General features: G+C 36.6%; 1 protein-coding gene across 1 annotated transcript in view; it reads left to right on the forward strand.

The window, feature by feature from the left end:
* Nucleotides 1-17281, forward strand: part of LOC150108197 (BAI1-associated protein 3-like) — a 709720-nt gene that overhangs the window by 506470 nt on the left and 185969 nt on the right. Inside the window, exon 21 of the mRNA XM_090390426.1 lies at nt 7982-8050. Within this exon, the coding sequence (XP_090246552.1) occupies nt 7982-8050 (69 nt within the window). The remainder of the gene's footprint in view (nt 1-7981; nt 8051-17281) is intronic.

The raw sequence follows: 17281 nt of genomic DNA on the forward strand, positions 1-17281 counted from the left end.
TGTCCTCTGAACGTCAGATTTTGATCTACTATCATTCCAAAATCCCTTGCTTCTTCCACTTATTCCAACATAATTCCACTAATAGAGTATGCAGCCTCACATATGTGGATCCCAAATTTCAGAAATATACATTTAGCTGTTTGAAACTCATATGTCCATATATCTGCACACCTTTCCCAGCTTATTCAAATCCTCCTGAAGAGTCATAATATCAGCACTGTTACTAATAACCCTCCCAAGCTTCACATTATCTGCAGACAACTTAATCTCTCCTTGTAATCCAGTGACAATACCATTTATGCAAATGTTGAGCAGTAACGGTCCCAGCACTGAGCCTGTGGAACTCCACTTATAATTTTCCTACTCCCTAGTACTGCTTCCCTATATACAGCTCTCTTATATGTCAGAAAACTAATTACCAATCCATTCCACTATCCTCATATGTAAATGAATGTGTTGCAACTCAATGTCAACTTATTATTATTATTATCATCATCTCGGGCAACTCCAAGGAGTCGACAGACTCATCGAGGGAGGCCCTAACATCATGTCAAGAGCAACTATTCGACATTCACACAGTATCTATCATACCTCGCCTTGAACTCATTCACAGTCATAGCACCCACAACAGACTTTGGCAACTTATTCCACTCATTCACCACTCTCCAAGTAAAAAACCTACTTCTAACACCCCTGCTAACCACACTCTTGCCCAGCTTCGATGTATGGCCCCTAGTCCTCCCACCACCAATCCTATTCTCAAAAATATCTTCTGGATTAATCCTATAGAAACCCTTCAGTAATTTGAATGTCTCAATCATATCACCCCTTTTCTGCCTATCAACCAATTTTTGTAACCCACAAATCTTCAACCTGTTCTCATAAGGTTCATTCCACAGACCTGCTATCATCTTGGTCACTCGTCTCTGGATCCTCTCCACCTCCTCCCCATATCTTGTGGCACCCTCTCAAATTCCTTTGCAAAATCCAGAAAAATGATAATTCTTTCTTTTAAGGTTACACTGTAGTCAGAATTCATAGTTAAGAATTTATGGAGACACAACACGTGTTAAACTATGTAAGATGAAAATACATGTTTCTATGTTAATTAATTCACTAGCCTTTCTAAAATGATGCAGAGACAGTAACTTAATACCCAACTGCATTAAGTTAAAAAAGTTTACTTCAGCTAAAGCGCTCCGTATTTATGCCTGTTTAAAAAAAGCTTTGTTAAGAGAACAGTTATACGAGGCATGCAAAAACTTAGCAATTATCGAAGCCAGTGTGTTACAACAAAAATTAGAGCTATCCAGCTACATTACTCCCAATATTTGGAATATTATGGATATGATTACAGATGACTCAGCCAAGCACATGTTACTTAAAAACAAAGAAAAACTAATAGCGAAGTTCCACGCATTAAAATAAGAAAGCAAAAGACAATCGGGAGACCATATCCACAGAAACAGCCAATTACAAACCAACAATACAAGGAGCAACCAATCACCCACAAGAAAAGTCAGGGGGCAACCTACAACCAACAGACCACAGCCAAGTTATTAACAAATCAAGCTACAATCTTAATCAAGGAGAACTCTCACTGCTGGATAAAGGTCTGAACTACAGCATTGCACCAAGGTCAGTTAACAAATTAGATTTAATTTATCATATTGAAAGAGGTCTAAGATCCCTCCCCTTTAATTTAGCTGACAAAATACAAATGGGAAATATCATACGTATTAAACTCAAATAAAAAACTATTTATTTGCAACTTAACCAAAAGAGAAAAATTGGTCATCAAATCTTTAAAAAATAACAAAGACATCATAATCACAAAAGCAGATAATGGTAATGCTATCGTTGTTCTTGATCAGGCAGCATACCTAGAAAAAATGAACCATTTGGTATCCGAACAAAACACATACCAAATGGTGAAGTACAACCCCACAAAATGCATCAGAAAGAGAACAACAGAATTAATCAAATCTGTGATCATGTGGCCAGAAGAAATAACCAAAAAACTAAAACCTCATTATGCCTGTGCTCCCAGAATTTATGGCCTGCCAAAAATACATAAAACAAATACACCACTATGTCAAATAGTTGAAGGAATCGACAGTCCTAATTACCCACTTAGCCAAGAAATTATTATTATTATTCAGGCCTCTATGGAGTCAAAAGACTCATCGTGGGAGGTCCTTCCTAAGAAATCAAGACTCATTGAGGGGAAGTCCCCCCCCCCCCCGAAACACAAAGTCTATCATACCACTCCTTAAACTCATTGACCGTTCTCGCTCTCACCACTCCATCAGGCAATGCATTCCATGGTTCAACCACCCTCCCTGCAAAAAAACCACTCCTCACTCTCTTGCAAACAGTTTCCTTTCATAACTTCCAGGGATGGCCTCTTGTTCATCACTCCTTCCCGCTGTCCAACCAAGCGAAAGAACTCCCCAGTGTCAACCCTGTAACCACCTCTCAACAGTTTAAAAGTCTCAATCATATCACCTCTCCTTCTTCTATCCACCAAACTCTGCAGTCCACATTCTCACAGCCGATCCTCATAACTAACATGGTACAGTCATGAAACCATCTTTGTTATCTGCCTTTGTACCCTTTTCACAGTTAATTTATTCCCTTCAAATCCTGTGGACCAAATCTGAGAACAGTAGTCTAAGTGTGGTCTGATCAGAGACTTATACAATGGAATGATAACCCTTTTATCTCTGCAGGTCAGTGTCCTCATTATTGCAGCAATCCTCTCTGTTACCTTCACCACCTTTGCAATATGTCCCCTAAATTTCAGGTTTCTATCAATCATCAACCCCAGATCTCTTGTCTCCCCTACTTCCTCCAGTATAACTCCTCCCATAGAGAATGCAGCATCCCATCAATGTTTCCCAAACCTCAAGACCTTACATTTTGCTGCATTAAACTGACACCCCCATTCCCAGCTTCGCATCATCTGCAAACAACTGAATATCCCCTTGCAGTCCACTGACAATATCATTGATATAAAGGTTAAACAATATAGGTCCCAGTGGGACCCCACTTGTAACCCTCTGCCTCCTTGAAGCTGTCCCACCATACACAACTCTCTAATACCTATCGGACAGCCAATCCTGAATCTAGTTGACCAATCTGACATCCAGACCCATGTGCTGCAACTTAAATAATAGCTTATCATGTGGCACCTTGTCAAATGCTTTTGCTAAGTCTAAGAAAATAGCAGTATATGCCTTTCCCTCATCTAATGCTCTTGTAACTTTATTACAGAAGGCTAGCATATTGCTAAAACAAGAGCACCCCTTCACAAATCCATGTTGACTCTCACAGATAGCGGCAACCCTCAAGTAGTTGGTAGATCATTCCCCCTCCTACATAAAAAAAATACACATTTTATAAACAAAATTAAATACATCACACTCAACAACCAAGATTTATTAGTCAGCTTTGACATAACTGCCCTTTTTACTAATATCCCTGTCAATGATACTATTATTCTCCTACAGATAATATTTACATCCGACATCATTGCCCTCTTTGCCCACATACTCCGCTCTGGGTATTTCATGTGGCAAAACAACTTTTACATACAAAAAGAAGGTATGGACATGGATATTCACCACTTTCTCCCCCTCCCAAAAACTAACTTTTACATGGAAGACTTCCAGCAACGAGCTCCAGATTTTATTTATTTATTATAGATACAAGGCTGAATTATGACGAGTGTCACTGTTGAAAATATGAAAAGAATTATATTTTTTCAATTATCGTTACACAAAACAAATGCACTGCGATCTAACGCTGATATTCGTTTGCACTTGTCATTGCTATTGATACGAAATTTTTATTATTGGTGTTTGTTCGTGGTGAGTGAAATATGTTTAATATGTAAATTTATTTATTAATAAATTCATTACTGATTAGGAAAAAAATAAGTTTTTTTTTTTTTTTCTATATGCAGCACCCCCGCTTAAAATTTTCACTGGTCGCCACTGTAATCTACCCTATGTAGGGGAAATGGGACGCATGATCCTAATCAGAAAATATGAACACAAAATACCTGCAGTATGGTAAAACAGGCCTATCAGACCATGCACTCCAAACATATCATAGAATTGACTGAAAAGGCACCAAGTCCCTATGCTGCACCTGGTTTGAGAGAAAATTCAAAGAAGCCTGTGAAATGCTAAAACACTATCCACACCTGAACAAAAATGACAGATTAATCATTCCAAGGAGGTGGAGGACTCATCTGCAACCCTTATAGCAACTGGCCCAGAAGAAAATCTCAATACGAGAGGACTTTAGAAATGTTTAATGTAGTTCTGTTTTTAATGTATTTATTTTTTTTTAATATTTTATGTGTTTATTATTTATTTATTTTCGTTTAATTTTAATTTTTAATTTATTTTTATATTTATCGGGGTTTTTTTAATTTAATTTTTTTAAAATTTAATATTATTATTTTTTTTTTTTTTACAAGAGGTCAGGCTAGGTAAAAGATGAAGAAGCAGTTAGACTCGTTTTACCTTTGTAAAGTGCAGTGGCATGTAGTTTGTATCTTATACATGTATATTTTCATGATAATGACCTCAATACAGAGGTCAAAATGTCGAATGTTACTTTCCTAATATTAAGTAAAGTAATTATTTTAACACGTGTTGTGTCTCCATAAATTCTTAACTAGAAAAATGATAGTTCCCTCATTCACTGCCCTAATTACTTTATATATAAAAGTCAACCAGATTACTATACTGGCACAAGAATACCCCTTAACAGATCCATGCTGATTAGATAATAGTAGCCTCATCTGCTCTGTTGTAACTCTTCCCAGAATTGAGGAGGGCTATCATACTATAATTAATAAGGGTAATGAAGATATCCTGCAGCATTATTTAACTAGACAGGCAGTGTGGCTAAAAATGGCTATGTGTTTATTTGTGACCAAGTGTAAGGTATGAGATGAAAATATTACAAGTTGTATGTTTTAGTAACAAAATTGAACTGCAAGGAATTGGTGAAGTTAGGCATTTGGGAAAGGAAGGGGAATGATGATGGACAGTAAGTTGAATTTCAGAAGACTTGTCGCAAAAAGCATGAAAAAATAGCTTAAAGAATTACTTGTATGTTGAAGCACACATTGACAAGTAGTGACGGGGAGGGCTGTTATCCATCTTTATAAAGACTTTGATATGGTCAGATGTGGACTGCTATGCATGGATTTGATCACCTGGGTTTCTTGGGAATGAAAAATGGATGAATAGGCTCCAGAGACAACTGATCAATATGATGACATTTTTATGGAATGCTTCCTATCAGAATAGATTGAATTTGTGTGTGTGTGTGGATTACTTAGTTTAGTTGAGAGATAGCAAAGAAGGGATATGATAGAAACATATGGGTTACTAAAGGAATATTTTATAGGACAAGAAGGGAGAGAGAACAAGGGGTATGTAAGAGTGTAGTTAGCAAGAACACGAGAACAAGATTTTTTTTATTTGGAGAGTGGTGAATAAGTGGAATATGTTGCCAGAGGCAAGTGAAAGTGATTTGTCTGAATGAGTTTAAAGAAAGCTGTGATAGGTTTAGTGTGATTAATGGTTAGCATGAATCTCCTATAGCAAAGCCCATTTATAATAACAGTAATAATAATAATAATAATAATAATATTTCCATGTTTATCTCTTGAAAATTCCACATACCACCTTTCAGGTCAGGCCTATATGAACATTTTCCAGTTGAAAGCAAAGTGACTACGTTAGTTAATGACAAATTCTCCAATGTTATCATCAGTCTGCTATTCTCAAACTCCTGATTCCTCTCTATCATATACTATTTTAGGTACTTATCTCTCAAAAACTGTATAAATTTCATTTCTTTCCTCCCATCTAAGTCCCCAATAATTACCTAGCTTGTGTTGATTTACTAATTTGTGAATGCATTCTGTCTACATCCTCATTTATACTCCCTATCCTATAGCAGTATCCATCCAGGTATATATTTTACTCTTTTCAGTTTGCACTACATTACCTCAAATTTGCCTCTTTCTGGTATTGCTCTTCTTTCATGGTGAATGTCTACTCTGATTGCAGTTCTGTTGTCACCAGCAGTATACTTGATCCTTATTAATGATACTTCTGGCATTAGCTGCATGAATTGCAGTAGGGACTGCATTTAAAAGTCATTAAAAGATGCCAGGGAATAGTATTCCCTGGCATCTTTTAATGACTGTTCCATTCTTATTAGAGATTTGAGAAAGCATTTTCCTTCTCAAATTCTTTCACCATTTTCACATTCGCTTTCCTCCAATGTGATGCTACACACACACACACACACACTTCTGTTTCCGCTCTAATAGTTCCAATTTCTCTGATTCTACATATTAATAGTCTCCTTGTCTCACTATAATCAATACTCTCTACTAAGTTGACATATTAATTCGCTCTCTTTCTCTCTCTCTCTCATCGTAACCACCACTTTATATTGATTGCTGCATATTAATTCTCTCTCTCTCTCTCTCTCTTCACTGATACTTTCTGTTGATTCTACATATTAATGCTTTTCTCTGTAACCAATACTTTCTATTTCTATTTATTTTACATATTAATTCTCTCTCTCTCTGCACTGATACTTTCTGTTGATTCTATATATTAATGCTTTTCTCTGTAACCAACTCTCTCTCTCTCTCTCTCTGTAACCAAATACCCAATTCCATTTAAATGCAGTATATATGAATTTTAATCATCAAATTCAATCATCAGTTCACAAATGTATGAACATATGTCTTCCTACATAGCCTGCATTGATTTATTTACTATCATGACTATTCTTCTCATTTAATTTCTATAACATTACAGCTTAAAACTTACAATTTTTACTCTCTCATTTCTCTTTTTTTTGGCTTTCAGGTAACACTTAAATATTTTCTTTCATTCTGTGCTAATCAGTTTCCAAATTATTCATATTTACCAAAACTATCAGATCCTTCACCATCCCTTTTTGCATTCTAACAGCATTATCAACATCTTTATTCTTTGTTTCAGGAAAACACAGTTTTATCTTATTGTTATTAAATACACCTCTGATCATGGAATTACCATACAATAACTGGTTGTTTTCTCCTTTGTTTACACATCTCTACTTTTGAGCTTCTCTTTAACTTCTGTGCAGCACTATTCACCAGTTATTTATCCTATTTATCTAGCTCCCATTTTGTCCTATGTAAGATTTCCTGCTAGACACATTTTGCACTACTTACTTTTGTCACTGCTTCCTCACAATTCTCCTCATCTGCTGCTGCATATTTCTTGATCCCTTTATTCAAATTTTCCTTCCCATCATTCATAATTTTCTCACTTTGTTCCCTACTTTGATTGTATTCTGCTCTCTGCATTCTGCTCCCTGACACTCTCAATTTTATGCACATTATTAACATTCAATGTTTCCAATACGATCTGTGCTTCTGACACCCAGTACCCTCAAAAGACTTTCAACATACTCATGCAACACTTTTACTATCTACCCACAAATATTTCATTTACCCTTACTAACAGATATATTGTATCTGCTGCATGTAACAAAATCACTCATACTGAATTTCCTAAACAGTGATGGTTGCTACAATCCTGTTTGTGCCTCAGCAGCATTTAGCTTCAAATTTTTAAGAGGTACACTGTAATATATACAAGTCCAACAGTCACATCCACCCAGACCAAAACAACCAATCCTGCAAGTGAACAAAGAACAAAAACTTATTTTTCACCTCATGCGACATAGACATATCTGTGCCTTAAATTTAAATCAATAGTAGAACAAAAGAAAAAAAAATTAAAACTATGGGAAAAGAGTTTGTTGTCTTATTAAATTATAGTTTCAGTTAATCAATATATTTCAAGTAGTAAATTTTAAATTTAAAATTGATAATAAAACTAAAAATATAATACAAAACATTTTTTATTAATTTATTTTGGATTAGATACAAGTGGTAGACAGCCATGTGAACTATAGTACCTCAGCTGTGGATACTGGTATATGTTTCACCCAGGTAGGTTTGGTTTTCAAATTAATCTCTTCAGATCATTGATTCATATTTTACCATTAGCAGAAATGTTACTGAAACGAGAACAACATATTTCATAATTTTGACTTTTGAGTGTTCCTCATATTTATTTATAGCAATGCATAACAATATAACTGTAATGATAATAGCTTATATCATAATTAGTCATCCTGCAACACACAGTTTCAGATTTATCAATACATTTATCAGCTGCTATCACACATGTCTTCTGATAACATGAAGAATTATGTCCAATTAAGGTGAAGATAAAAGACAGCAATATACAAAGCTTGAAAAATATGCTTACTTACTCGCACATTATTATTAGTATTATTATTACCCAAGACCTCATGGAGTCAAAGACTCATCTGGGAGATCCTTTTATCACACACACAGCTGATCATACAATGTCTTAAACACATTTAAATTTTTTGCAGACACCACACTCTCAGGCAAGGCATTCCAATCATTTACAACTCTGCATGAAAAAACCTACTTCTCACTCCCCTACTCACACCCTCTTTATACAGTTTCCAGAGATGACCTCTGGTTCTCCCCTGATCTCCCACTATTCTTTGTAAAACTTCTCCAGCATTGATCCTATAACAGCCCCTTACCAACTTGTAGGTCTCTATCATATCTCCCCTCTTCCTCCTGTCCACCAGACTCTGCAAATTACATCCTCTCAATCTTTCGTCATACTCAACATTCCAGAGGTCAGAAACTACCTTAGTCAGTTGCCTTTGGACCCTTTCCAACATCTCTTCATCTTCTGAAAACCAGGTGACCAAATCTGGGCATAATAGTCCATGTGTGGCCTAATCAAAGCCTCATATAATAGAACAAGAATCTTCCTACTTCTATACGTCAGTGTTCTCCGCATCATTTCAAGAAGCCTTTGTGTTGTCTTCACAATTTTGACTATGTGTTCCCTAAATTTCAGATCCTTATCCCCTATCACCCTAGACCTCTTATTTCCTCCACCTCCAACAATATATCCTCACCAAACATGAATTCTGCATCCCATCTTTGTTTTCCAAATTTTAAAACCTTACATTTTGCAACATTGAACTCACATCCCCATTTCCGTGCCCAATCACTCAATTTATTCAAGTCTTTTTGTAAGGCTACAACATCTTCTCTACTCTTCATGGTTCGTCGCAACTTTGCATCAACCGCAAACAACTGAATATCTCCATCCAAATCTTCACCAATATCATTAATATACAAGTTAAACAGTAATGGCCCTAAAACAGAACTACAGACTGGACAAAATAGAACGCATTATTATTATGATGATTTAGGACCTCTATGGAATCACAAGAGTCATCAAGGGAGACCCACCCTAGAAAACAAAAAGTACACAAAGTCTATGATACCATTTCTTGAACTCATTCACCTTTCATGCACTCACAATCCTATCAGGCATTGCATTCCACAGTTGAACCCACTTTCAACCCAGTATGAACCCTGTAACAACCTCTCAACAGTTTAAACATCTCAATCGTATCACCTCTTCTTCCTTTATCCAAGTGTAAGCAAACAAAGTTTGCCCAAACATTTGGTAGATAGGAAAAAACTTCCAACATCTTCTTCTATCTACCAAATTTTTTATTCCTCAGTCTGTGCTCATAACTAACATTGTATACTCCTGATATTATTTTGTTATCTGCCTCTACCTTCTTTTCAAGGTTAATTTATCCTCTTCAAATCCTGGGGACCAAATTTTGATCCCCAGGTGTGGTCTGATTAGGGCTTTATACAATGGAATGACAATTCTTTTATCTCTGCTGATCCTTCCCAGAACTTTCTCCACCATTTTATTTCATAAAAAATAACTTTCTGGACAAATGTTTTTTTTTAACTTTAAGAAACATAGAAAAATATGCTCCAAGAGGAGATGAATGCATGTGTAGACAAAAAGAGAAGGGGATGACCTGGGATCAAGGAAAACTGTTGGATCTAAAGATGAAAAAGTAGAAAAAGAAATGGATCGAGTTAAGCATGGGGCAGTCACTTCAAATAAGTGGTGTTCAGTGGAGCTAGCTATAGATCCAGGAGTAAGCTGCTGTGTTTGTATATAAATGCTAGAAGTGTAAGAAACAAGACAAATGAAATGGTTGCATTAATGGAGTTTGTTCACCCAAAAATTGTTGAAATAAGTGAGATAATTGGATGAGATAACATCCTGACAGGAATAGAAATGGAAGAGTATGATGTGTTTTGTGAGGATAGAAAAGGTAACAAAGGGGGGGGGGGGGTGCTATTGACGATAGAGAAAAAATGAAGTCCATACAAAGTAGACATGCAAGAGGGGAAATAGTGCCAGTGGTTATGAGGTAGTCTGGTGTGAGAAAGAGGTGAATAGAATGAAATAGTCAGATGTTAAAGACCTGGTAATGTGGATGGTAGTAACTATGAAATGTATAATCAAATTAGCCAAGCAAATAAGAAAAGGGTGATTATTATGGGTGATTTTAATTATGGCGATATAGAATGAGATGATTAAATAGCAACTGGAAGTAAAGAAAATAAGTTTCTTGAGTTTTTGTGGGACAACTACCTCAAACAGTATGTAACAGAGGGCACACAAGGATTGAGGGTCTTGGATTTGACATTTCATTGGAGAATGTAATTATAAATGAGGTGTCAAATCACCCTCCAGTTGGTGAGAGTGACCATGAAGTGATTACCTGGGCGGATGCCAGCAGTATGAAGACCTCTGTGATAAAAGGGTATATGGGGAACTACAAGGCTGGTGATTATGAAGAACTCAGGAGACAGCTTGCAGGTGTATTGGGGAATGAGGAGTTATCTGGAAAAGAAATCAATGCAGCTTGGAGAATATTCAAGAACTATCTAGTAGAAGCAATGTCTAAATGTATTGCAAGGGTCAGAAGGTTAAATAACGTAGGTGTGAAATGGATGAATGAAGAGATTAAGCATGCGGTACAGAGAAAATAGCATTATGGAGACAGCATTAAAGCAGTGGTAATAACCAGTTCCATGAGGATTACAAAGACCAGGAATGAGGGGGACTTAGTTGGTAAGGCTAGCAAAAGTGAAGTATGAGCAGCAGGAGTTAGCTAATGAAGCTAAAAAGAACCCTAGGAAGTTCTTTTGATATGTATCTAGCAAAAAAAAAAGAATATTTTGGAAAGATGGAGAAACTGGTATAAAGACAGCTGTTGCAGAATATGTGGTGGAGATACTTAATGAGCAGCTCATAAAAGTCTTTCATTCTTGTGAATGGAGAGATTAAGAGCAGTGGATGATTAGGAGGAGAGACTGACTGACTAAGTGAGCAAGAGATGTATGGGGTATTGAGCAAACCTGATGTTAATAAGGCTGTCAGACTTGATAATATATTACCATGTATTCTGAAGGAATGTGCCAGGGAGTTGACTTCTGCCGTGACATATTTTTTTAATATGAGTCTTGCACTAGACTTTGTAATCTTAGGTCGAGTTCCAAAGGAGTAGAAGGAGGGCAAGATTGTGCTGCTTCATAAGGGAGGTGATGGAACTCATGCATCAAATTATAGCCCTATCTGTGTGTCAGGTGTTGTGGTTGTTGTGAAGCCTGTGAGAATCTAGGATCCAGAATTGGGTTGACAACAGTGTATTATCTTTGATGGACAGCATGAACTTCTTCGATGAACAGAAAGACTTTTGGGAATGATGCAAAGGACACTGACTTGTAGAAGTGGGGGGTGGTTCTTGTTCCATTGCAATGCTTTGATTAGTCCACACATGGACTACTGTGCCCAAATTTGGTCACCTGGTTCTCACAAGGACAAAGAAATGTTGGAAAGGTTCCAGAGGTGACTTACTCAGATAGTTTCTGATCTCTGGAATGTTGAATATAAGGAAAGGTTGAGAAGACGCAATTTAGAGAGAGTAGTGGATAGGAGGAAGAGAGGTGATATGATATGATATGATATGATATGATATGATAGAGACCTACAAGTTATTAAGTGGGTTTTATAGGATCAATGTTGGAGAGGTTTTATAGCAAACCATTGGAGATTAGGGGCATCTCTTGAAGCTGTATAAGGAGCATGTGAGAAGCTGTTTTTCTGCATGTAGAGTAATGAATGATCGGAATGTGTTACCTGAGATTATGATGTCTGCAGAGAATTTGAGTGTGTTTAAGGTGTGGTATGATGAGCTGTGTATGATAAGGCAAGAGGACCACCTAGATGAATCTTTGCCTCCATGAGGTCTTGGGTTAATAATAATAATAATATGTGCAATATAAAGAGACATCCTGGAAATAAAAAAATGAATATAACAAATTATATTAAAAAAAAAGCAATCTTTATTTTAATGTTCTTCCTATTATTAGTTATTGATGTCTAGTTCTTGGTATAGTTCTTACAAAAAGGAAATATTCTCCAAACAATCACTAATCATTTTTGGAACTCATGTTTAGTTATTGGGCCATATCATTAAAAAAAATGGGGGATGGCCTTCTGGGCAAGTGCATTTTTTTTTTCATGACAAGTAGGATTTCACATAGTCTGTTGATCCTGGCAACATTCATATTTGTAGATTTAGGGACTCAAAAACACACGTGTTGAACAGATTATTTTATTAATTACAAATAAAATAAAACTTGACGTTTCGACCTCTATATCGAGGTCATCATCGGAAGAATAGAACTGTATACAGAACCAAGCTACATGCTCATGCTTTCTATATCAGTAAACTAAATCTACATAGTTAATAAATCTTTTTTTATAGCCTGACCTCTAGTGATAGAAAGGAAAAACAAAAATAAATAAAGAAAGAAATAAAATTATATAAAAAAAAAAAAAAATATATATATATATATATATATATATATAAAAAAAAAAAAAAATTTATATATATATTATAAATAGATAAATGCAACTACAATAAACTGTTAGAGTCCTCATGTATTAATATTCTGGATAGTTACAAAATGATTTCTTTCAGTTGCTATTGAATGTTCTAAACACTTCACCAGGTCACCAGGTTGTCTTCTTGTAGTGGGAATTTTTCTAATGCTAGTTTAGGATGTTATACAGGCTGTAGATGGGTCCTCCACATTCTTGAAATGGTGAGGCCATTTTTGTTGAGATTTGGGTTATGTTTGAGCATTTCACAAGACTCTTTAAATTTTCTCTCAAACCAGGTTTTGGTGTGGTGTAGGGACTTGGTATTTTTCCAGTCAATTCTATGGTATGTTTGGAGCGCATGGTCAGAAAGGCCTGTTTTACCGAAGTGGAGGTATTTAATGTGTCGTTTGTGTTCGTCTTGTCTGATTGGGATAGTTCGCCCTGTTTCCCCTATGTATGGTATGTTACATATGCAGTGTATTTTGTATACCCCTGGGTGTGCTAGGTGTGGAAGAGGATCTTTAGAGGAACTGAGTAGGTGTTTTAGCTTATTTGGGGGTTTAAAGGTGGTTTTAATGTTGTATTTGCGAAGTGTTCTGTCTATTTTTTCAGAAATGCCTCTAACATAAGGAATGGCAATGGCATTCTTGAAATCTTTTTTGTTCTTACTGGTATCTTTATGGAGGATCTTGTGAATAGTTTTTTTATTGTATCCATTTTTGATAAATGTTTGGTTGATGATTTTGTATTCTTGGTTTAGAGCCTGTTCATTCGAACAAATAGTTAAGGCTCTGGGTTTAAGGGTGCTTATGACACCTAATTGGTAAGAATTTTTGTGTATGTATTGGCCTGTGTGTGTAGGTTTGCAGTAAACTGAGAAGGAGAGACAGCCAGAAGGAAGACGTGTGACAAGTGTGTCTAGGAAAGGAAGAGAGTCGTTTTTTTCCATTTCGATGGTGAATTGGATACGTTTGTGTTGTTTGTTTAGGTGGCTAAGGAATGTATTTAGAGCTTCGCGGCCGTGGGGCCAAATGGCGAAAATATCGTCGACGTATCTGAGCCAAATTTTGGGCTTTAGACATGCTGTCTCTAGAGCACGTTGCTGAAAGTCTTCCATATAAAAGTTCGCTATTGGGGGAGAAGGTGGTGAGCCCATGGCTGTACCTTCTTTTTGAAGGTAAAAATTGTTTTGCCATACGAAATATCCGGAGCGGAGTACGTGGGCAAAAAGGGCCGTGATGTTATGTGGAAATATGTTCTGTAGTAGCAAGATCGTGTCATTGATTGGGACATTGGTGAAAAGGGAAGTTATGTCAAAGCTGACTAATAAATCTTGGTCGGTGAGTGTAATGTTTTTGATTTTACTGATGAAATGTTGTGTATTTTTTATGTAGGAAGGGGACTGACCTACTAATTCCTTAAGTGTGGCAGCAAATTTTTTTGCTAAGAGATAATTTGGGCTGTCAATTCCTTCAACGATCGGGCGAAGTGGTGTGCCAGGTTTGTGTATTTTTGGCAGGCCATAAATTCTGGGCGCACGGGCATACTGAGGTATTAATTTTTTTTGTCGTTTCTTCGGGCCATGTGTGGACGGATTTGATTAATTCAGTTGTTTTCTTTTTGTTATGTTTTGTGGGGTTGTAGTTAACCTTTTGGTAGGTGTTATGGTCCGCGATATTAACTGGTTCATTTTTTCAATGTATGTCGTACGGTCTAACAGGACAGTGGAATTGCCTTTATCGGCTTTCGTTATTATAATATCCTGGTTATTTTTTAAGGATTTAAGGGCTAGATTTTCAGTTTTGTTTATGTTGGTGTTTAGTTTTTTGTTAGAATTTAGTATACACGATGTTTCCATTCGTATTTTATCAGCCAGAATGGTGGGGAGGGATCGTAAACCTCTCTCGATATGATACACGATATCAAGCTTGTTTACTGACCTCGGAGCAGTGGCGTAGTTCAAACTTTTCTTTAGCAGCGAGAGTTCACCTTCGGTGAGAATGTGGTTTGATAGGTTGATAACTGAGCATTGATCCGATGGTGGTTGGTGGCTCCTAACATTGTTTGTGCGTGATTGGTTGCTCCTTATGAAGTCGGTTTGTGGTTGGCTGTTCCTTTCGTAATGGCGTCTTGATGATGTTGTGCTTTTCTGTTGTTGTAAGGCTTGAAATTTCATTATCTTTATTTTTCAGTAGTGAGTGCTTGGCCGAGTCGTTAGTGATTCTATCTAGAATCTCCCAAATTTCTGGAATAACGTAGTCAGATAATTCAAATTTAAGTTGTAGAACTTTGTTTTGGGTGGATGCTAGATTTTTACGTGCCTCGTGGATTTGTTCTCGTAACAAGGCTTTTTCCAAACGAGCATAAATACGGAGCGCTTTGGTTGATTTAAACTTCTTTAGTTTAATGCAGTTATTAATTATGTTGCTGTCTCTACATCTTTTCAAAAAGGCTAGTCGATTCGTTAATAAAGAAATACGTATCTTCAGCTTACCGTAGAGGCTGCACTGCTTGTGGGTCACATCTCCATGGATTATGATGATTCTTTCTTTTAGGGTTACACGGTGATCAGCACTCATATTTGTAGATTTAGGGACTCAAAAACACACGTGTTGAACAGATTATTTTATTAATTACAAATAAAATAAAACTTGACATTTCGACCTCTATATCCTGGCAATATACATATATATAAACATATATAATGGCAGAGATTATTTAGTGTGAAATTGAAATAAATAGAATATATAATAGGATGTTGTTACTGGCAAGCAGTAATGCTTACACAAATCAATCTGGTATGAATGAATGGAATGTTGATTATTACTCATGTTAATGTTTAGTGATTCTATGCAAGGAAGGCAACGGGAAACCACCTTGCTCATAATCATCTCTCCCTAGAATGGTAGCATTTAGCTACCCTCCCGCGGCCGTATGGCAGATGGGAACCAGAAGAATGTTTAGTGAGAAAACACACATCTAAAGCTAACAATTAAGTAATTAAATTTATTTAGCTAATTAGATTACCAAATGTAAAATCTTGTATAGAAAGAATTATGTACAAAATTCTTATATTATTATTATTATTACCCCAAGACCTCATGGAGTGAAAGACTCACCTGGGAGTCCTTTTATCACACACACACACACATCTCATCATACCGTGTCTTAAACACACTCAAACTCCTTGCAGACACCACACTCTCAGGCAAGGCATTCCAATCATTCAACTCTGCATGAAAAAAACCTGCCTCTCACTCCCCTACTCACATCCTCTTTATACAGTTTCCAGGGATGGCCTCTGGTTCTCCCCTGATCTCCCACTATTCTCTGTAGAACTTCTCCACCATTGATCCTATAACAACCCCTTACCAACTTGTGGGTCTCTATCATATCTCCCCTCTTCCTCCTGTCCACCAGACTCTGCAAAATTACATCTTCTCAATCTTTCCTCATACTCGACATTCTAGAGGTCAGAAACTACCTTAGACAGTCACCTTTGGTCCCTTTCCAACATCTCTTCATCCAACTGAAAACCCAGTGACCAAATCTGGGCACAATAGTCCATGTGTGTCTAATCAAAGCTTTATAAAACGGAACAAGAATCTCCCTACTTCTATGCATCAGTGTTCTCCGCATCATTCCCAGAAGCCTTTGTGTTGTCTTCACAATTTTGCCGATGTGTCCCCTAAATTTTAGATCCTTATCTACTATCACCCCAGATCTCTTATTTCCTCTACCTCTGAAAATATATCCTCACCAAGCATAAATTCTGCATCCCATCTTTGTTTTCCAAATTTTAAAACCTTACATTTCACAATTATTGAACTCACATCCCCATTTCCGTGTCCAATCACTCAATTAATTCAAGTCTTGTAAGTCCACAACATCCTCACTACTCTTTGTGGTTCATCCCAACTTTGCATCATCTGCAAACAACTGAATATCTCCATTCAAATCTTTGCCAATATCGTTAATATACAAGTTAAACAGAAATGGCCCTAAAACACACCCCTGAAGTACTACACTAGTGACTTTCCTTTTCCTGGATATTGCACCCCCCATACACAACTGGTTGATCCCTATCGGATAGCAAGTCTCCAATCCAATGCACTAATCTAATATCCAACCCATCTGGTCTAGTTTGACTGTCAACTTATCATGAGGTACTCTATCAAAAGCCTTTGCGAAATCCAAGTATATTACTTTCTATCCTTTTCCTCTGTCCAAGGAAGCAGTCACTTTATTGTAATAAGTAAGTAGATTACTAAAACATGAATTAGCAAATTCATGCTGTTCATCAAAGATAATACCATTGTTGTCAACCCAACTCTGGATCCTAGTTCTCACAA

The sequence above is a fragment of the Typopeltis vanoorti genome, chromosome 3 (genome assembly GCF_054136105.1).
Source record: "Typopeltis vanoorti isolate ZY-2024b chromosome 3, IOZ_Tvanoo_1.0, whole genome shotgun sequence".
Lineage (NCBI taxonomy): Eukaryota > Metazoa > Arthropoda > Arachnida > Uropygi > Thelyphonidae > Typopeltis > Typopeltis vanoorti.